Source organism: Myotis davidii, unplaced genomic scaffold (assembly GCF_000327345.1).
Source record: "Myotis davidii unplaced genomic scaffold, ASM32734v1 scaffold1290, whole genome shotgun sequence".
Classification (NCBI taxonomy): Eukaryota; Metazoa; Chordata; class Mammalia; order Chiroptera; family Vespertilionidae; genus Myotis; species Myotis davidii.
Genome location: NW_006282186.1, coordinates 226548 through 233565, shown reverse-complemented (window position 1 = coordinate 233565; position 7018 = coordinate 226548). Strand labels below are relative to the sequence as shown.

At 33.7% G+C, this 7018-nt stretch overlaps 1 protein-coding gene across 5 annotated transcripts in view; it reads left to right on the top strand.

Moving 5' to 3' along the window:
• Window positions 1–7018, top strand: part of MKLN1 (muskelin 1) — a 346320-nt gene that overhangs the window by 283699 nt on the left and 55603 nt on the right. For all 5 annotated transcript variants that reach the window (XM_006752700.2, XM_006752701.2, XM_015567031.1 and 2 more), the window contains one exon: window positions 1108–1320. In XM_006752700.2, coding sequence (XP_006752763.1) covers window positions 1108–1320 — 213 coding nt within the window. The remainder of the gene's footprint in view (window positions 1–1107; window positions 1321–7018) is intronic.

Genomic DNA, 7018 nt, shown 5'->3' with positions numbered 1-7018 from the left:
CAGGAATTGTTCATCTCAGTCATAATCATACACGTTGTAGTAAGTGTATTTTTGCTTTTGTTTCTCTAATGGAAAAAAACCAATCTGGAATAGTGGAAAGAACATAGTTTTTGCTTTGGTTGTCCTGGGGCTTAGATTCTCTATCTTACTTTCTAGTTTTGTGACTGTGGACAAATTACTTAGACTCTATGAAATGATGATATTTCCTTATAGAGTTGTTATGTAGATTAAATGAAATATACACACACACATAGTAAAAATATAGACAGAATTTAGGAGATATTTAATAAATATTAGTTCTGTTTTCTTTTCCATCTTTTAACTAATTCAATCCTGCCCAATTGAAGGTGTTTTTTTTTCGCCTCATGAACTCTACTTTTAGTTTGTACTATAATAATTTTTACCTTTTATTCAGTCCTGTGATACAAATTATCTCAACTAATTAATTTTTTTTAAATATACTGGTCTTCCTATTTCCCCCTAGTTGTGTTATTTATTCAGTCAGGAAAGTCACTTTTATATAATATAAAGGGTAGATGAAAAAGTCAAAGATTTGGATTCTCATTCTGCTTCTCTCACTAGTGTACTAGCTTTCAGGCTTATCTTTTGGCTTTTAGTTCCTGTCTTTAAAGGGGATAATTAAACTAGAGATTTTACAAAGTGTCCTTTTAGTTATGAAATTCAGTGATTCTAGATATTCTTGGAATGCCTATCTGTGCTAGATTCTGGTGAGAAATTCTGATGAGAAATATTTTAAAGGACTAAATGTGTCTTTAAGTAGATCAACACATAATAGAGAAGTAAACTGTGCACAAATGACTAAAATGCAATGGAGTATGTAATAGAAGCCATATAAGTGTTATGAACAGAATGCCATAGGGTACAGAATAGATCATCTCATCTTTCCTGGCGGATTTTAAGCATTTCTAAGGAAAGAGTTTTATCTCCTACTACTACTTTTGCTTTTCTTGAGAGATTTAAGCCTAGTGTTGGACTTACGTTAGTTGACTTGCTATGAGTTTCTGTAATGAAAGTCAACAAAAAGAGGCATTTAATTTTATTTTGTTATTCTTTTAATTTCTTTTTTTTCTCTCTCTCTCTCTATAGAATGGTCCCAGTGCCAGATCATGTCATAAAATGTGCATTGACATTCAACGAAGGCAAATCTACACATTGGGCCGTTATTTGGATTCCTCTGTGAGGAACAGCAAATCTCTGAAGAGTGACTTTTATCGTTATGACATTGACACTAACACATGGATGTTACTCAGTGAGGATACTGCTGCTGATGGAGGGCCGAAATTGGTGTTTGATCATCAGGTTTGGTGCACAGATAAATATATGGTAGAATTAGTTAGTGCTTGGTAACTTCCTGTTAGCGTTTATGTCACATGTTATGCTTAATAATCTAAATTATCTCTTAGATTTCTATTACAAATACCTATGACAGAAAATAAAAATAACTTGTGCCAGTAGTTGTAGAGTTATCCTTTAAAATTTTTTTCTCATATATAGGGCAGGATAAAATACTAAGATCTCAGAACACAAATGTTAATTTATAAAAACTTTAGATAGTTGATGGAGCAGTACATATTAGGAAAAACAAATTTAGTTGTATAAAAAATATCTAGGAATCATAACAATAACAGTTTTCCCTTTTAAAACTTCTTATTCTACATTCCTGGAAGAAATTTTAAATTACTTTATAATGAATTCAGGAATTTGAAATCTAAAGCTTTTCTTCCAATTTGTGTGAAATATATTTACCTCTGTATATAATCACAAACATTATAAAACAGATAGAAATTTGACATAAACTAGATGAAGTTTAAAATCGGTACCAATAAAAAATCATATAATGATGTTGACAAGACTACACATAGCAATATTGTAAGCCATTTTAATATTAACATATTAATATGCATGTAAGTCTCATCATTTCCATCAGTGTCATTAACATTTTTATCTATTTTTGAATATGTACTCCATGTCAATCAGTTCAGTATAATTCAGTACCTCAAACAAAACAGTAACCACTTTGAATTCTGTAGGCAGTTTTATTTGATTCAAACCATGTCCAAAGATTTTTTTGGAGTGTGGGGGAGAGAAAACTTTCAAAAAATCTTTAACACTATAATGATGAACATAGCATTGTCTAGTACTTGAGAAATAGGAGATGGTGCTATAATTATGATCGAATCTAGTTTAAACCTAGCTTATCTCCTATCTTATATGAGTTAAAACCAAGTCTTTATTTATTATTACATATTTTTGTTAATTACTTACTTTAAAAGTATTCTTTTGCTATATTTATATTAACAATTAGTTGTTATAGGAGAATGGTAAGGAAAAGAGGAGTGGGTTATATGCCTATCAAGTAAGTGGTGGGTGGAAAATCAAAAACATTAGTCCTCAAGTATTCCCCAGATTGAATTTGGAACTTCTGCTGGCTCTACATAACTGAGCTTTGCAAAGCTTTGCACTTCCCTGTGACATCTTCAGTGTTTTCATTTGGAAAATAAGAGCTCCAAAAAAAGTTTGGCTGGTTCTGATCTTTTAAAAACAAAACATCAACAGATAACATTTGGAGGGAGACAATTTATTTTCTTGCTTTCAACTGGTTACAAATTTATTTTACAAAAGATGTTTATGTCTTTATTTTTACAAGTTGAAAAAAAGAATAGCTTAGGGGTAGTCTAAGTACAAATATTGTCCTTATGTATGGTCTTTGATTCTCTTGACTTTGATACAATAAAATGTTCCTTGGAAGCTAGGTTCTGTTAAATGTTTGGTTTTCAACTGATTCGATGTTATAACAGAACACTAGGTGTGAAGAAATGAGGATTTCAGTGCTAATTAGGCTAATAACGAGCTCTGTGACCTTTTGTAATCTGTATAAGCCTCTAGTTTCTATTTTATTTCATGTAAATAAAGCTATAAGTTGGAACTTCAAAATTACTTAGGGCTGTTCATGACACTTTAAGATTTGACACTTAACGCTCAAGAATGTGAGAAAGCTAGAGGCATGAAAATGCTTTAAAAAGTTACTTTGCAATTTTGAATTTAACAGTTAATAAATTTAAAGCTTTGGATTTATTAAGAACATAGTGGCAGCTTAGTTCTGAAGCTTTCGATGTTGTTGCTTTGTGTGATTTTCAGGAACAATGAGAGCCAAACCAAAAAAAAAAAAAAAAAAGATTAAAAAAACAAACACAAGTCACATATTCAGCAAAACCAGGAGCCAAAGAAAACCCACAACTCCCAATTTCTTGTAAGTTTAGCCAAAAATAACTGAAATATTCAGAACCTGTATTAAAGCTGACAGTAATGTAACTGGGGAGAACTGGGAATGTAGAGGGAGCCTAGCAGAGGTACATCTTAGCAGGGCAGCCTCTGGGGGAGTTAGTGAGATAGCATGTGCAAAGCACCCAGAATGGCCCAGAAGGGGAGATGTCAGAAAGCACCATCTTCTAAAAGTATGGGAAACAACGTGACAAATGCGAACAGTGCTCCTTTTGCAATCTCTGGTGAAGGAACTGGAGGAGCTCAAGTCTTGAGATAGAAACAGCCCCCCTGCCCCCCCCCCCCACACACACACACACAGATGAGTTTTAAAAAAGACAGGGCTTCACAGATGGACTACATTTTGAAGAAGCCATTTAATTCAGTAGCAACAGAAGAGGGAGTCCTTGAGCAAGAACATTACCCTTTCATAGGAACCTTCTGTTATCTGGTCCAGGGAAATTCAACAAATTTAAATATGAACATTTAAAAAGTTTAAAACACAGAATTTTTAGAGAGGTACTCTAAAGAAAATTAATAAAAAGAAGACCAGCAAAACTTTCCTTCGCACAATAGCAGATGAAAATTATATATCAGTGTCCGAACAGATAAATGATTTAATGAAGCTTGAAACTTTGAAGAAAACTACAAAGCATAAATTCAGTTGTGCAGATGAGATGACCAAATAAGAGGAACAGGTGAAACGAGACCTGGTAAAATTCAGGAAAGAAACTGAAGAAAACATAGTAGCATTTTCAGAAATGAAAACTAATCTACATAGAGCATAATGAAGAATAGGTAAGGGTTATATAGTATAGAAATAAGAGCAGGTAATATAGAAATAAAGATTAAGAAAAGGATTAGTCAGGAAATTATAGATAGAGAAGACAGGCAAAAATAAGCCAACATACATATAATTGAAGATGTTAACTACAGAAAACAAAATAATGGAACAACAAATATAATAAAATTCAAGAAGACTTTCCTGAAGAAAGAAGACTATTTCACATTTCAAAAGGGTGTGTTATAATCAGAAAGGAAAAATGTTGACCTATACATTCAATTCTAAAACATATGTTAGTAACAGTGCATTTCAAATATAAAGAAGCCATTTTAGGGGGAAAGTAGGCAAAATGATCAAGTCAGTCTGTAAGAGGAATAAAATGAGACTGGTATCAGATTTCTCTACAGCTACGTTCAGGAAACATTAAAGCAACATCCAGAAGGTAGGAAAAGACAATGTGAGTCAACGATTTTATATCTAGAGAAACTGTCCATCAAGTATGACCACCTTTTGAAGAAATTACTAGAAAAAGGAATATGAGCTAGCCAAGAATTGGCAGGAGAAACTTTAGTCAAGGATTGGAGATCGCAGCTCATTGACATTCTCCTTGGTCAGTGTGGATCATTGGCAATCTGAACACATACTTTTACTGTTCTCCTGCCCATATCCTATGAAATGACAATAGAATATATTAGTAATAGCGTTGAAAACAAAAAAGAATGTCCTTTGGGAACTTAACAGTATTTTGGGGGGGAGGGGGGTGAAGTGGGGGAGAATTCCTATAAGGTAGAAAGCAGATAGGACCAGATCCAACCAGAAGAAACTAGAACCTGTAAGATTACAGCCACAAAGTTTATAGCTGCGGCAAACATTAGATGATCAGTGGGGGGCTGAACAGCAAAGCATTCTTCCGTTTGAGTAGCACTTAACTGTGATATTGTCCATAGGTCAGGTGTTGAGTGTGGGCATTGGAGCTGGAAAGGTAGAGCAATACTCCCAAGGGCAGCTGAAGAGCAGCTGTGGAACCCTTCACAGTATCACATCTCATTTCTCCCCACCCAGTCCCTTTAGGCCGGCTAGTGTATATGTAGCAGGCAAATGACTAGTGATTCTCAGATATAAAGAGGACTAGAACAACCAAAAAAATCCATATATTTTAATGTAATTAATGCCATAGATGGGTGCTGAAGTCAGCAAATTAAGAATTAACAAAGAAAAACAATAGTATAAACTAAAGAAGCTTTTAGGGCAAGTTTAAATGATATTTTTAGAGCAATTCAGGCAACTATTGGCATTCATAAAAGACATCTAGAAAAGTTACAAATTAAAGGTTTTTTAAAATCTCAGCAAATTATTTGAAAAGCAGAATGGACAAACTCACCTCAAAATGGTTACTAAATTAATGAGCTGAAATTATGAGAGAAAAGTTAAGAAACAGAGAGAAGGTCCTGAAGTTCCAATATTATCTAACAGGAGTTCTAGAGAAAGAGAATGCTGGCCAAAACAAATTCAAGGTAAAAATGAAGAAAACTCCTAAAGATGAAGAAAGACAGTTTGCAGAACGAAGGGAACACCAAGTGCAGTTCAGGATGAATGAAAAAGAATATCCCTGCCTAGATACTTCCTTAATGAAATTTCATAATCAAGGATTAAGAGAAAATCTTAAAAGCCTCAGAGAGAAAACTGGTTACCTTTGTAGGCAGACAACTGAGAACAAGCACATCAAAATTAAATATCCTCCAAAGGAAAGAGAAAAGCCCCTTGTAGCCGTATGAAGTAGAATTTAGGGGCTAGATAACCATAGGAAACCTGATAACAGAGATTGGCCAAAATTAGTATAACTCTGAATTTATGAAAATATAATTGGCATATGTAATGTGTGTCCCTCGGGATTTTCAGCATGATCCCCAGGTGTTTGGAGAGACTTAAGCCTTAAGTATTTAGGACAGGGTAATGTGACCCAGCTTCAATGCAGCCCTAGACAGTCAGATATATAGTAGGTGAATGGGGCCATACTAGTTGTCTTCAGGAATGTATTGCTTTTAATGATAGGATTATTGAAGATTAAAGAGTGAAAACACTCTTTTTTTCCTTTTTTTAAAATATATTTTTATTGATTTTTTACAGAGAGGAAGGGAGAGGGATAGAGAGTTAGAAACATCGATGAGAGAGAAACATCGATCAGCTGCCTCCTGCACATCCCCTACTGGGGAAGTCCCTGCAACCAAGGTACATGCCCTTGACCAGAATCGAACCTGGGACCCTTCAGTCCGCAGGCCGATGCTCTATCCACTGAGCCAAACCAGCTAGGGCAGAGTGAGAACACTTTCTTTGGGAGGCCAGGGACATGAAAACTTTATCTCAGTTTTGCAACCATATTCATTAAGATTTCACCTTTGAGGTATAGTAGATTTTCATCTTAATTTATGAAAATCTGCCATAAACCTGGGAAATGGCAAGTGAGTGGATCTTTTTAGTGGTAGGCAAAGATTAGGAAATGCTAGAGTCTCTTTTTTATTTTAATTTTTAAAAATTTATTGGGGTGACATTGGTTAGAATTTTTTATTATTAATTTTAAAACCAAATTTTACAATTATTATAAAAGCTTTTTATTAAAAACTGCAAATATTGAATAGCAGAAGTAATTGATGGGAGGAGAGAATTGAACATGCAATGGCCTGTGTTTGTGCTTTAGCAAAATAATGTTTTGTGTACACAATTTTTTTTAAATTATAAATGCCACTTGTGTTCAATATCTAATTTCCAACTTGTACTTATATACTCTTTGAAATAGAATTTAATTCTTTTTTGTTATCTTTGACAAATGACTTTTATCAGATATTTTTATGAAAAACTATCATCTTGAGTTGAAAGAATTAAGTTTGGCTTTTGAACTTGAGTTGCATTACATACCTCAAAGAAAATTAAATTTATAGTATTGTGTTAAAAAAA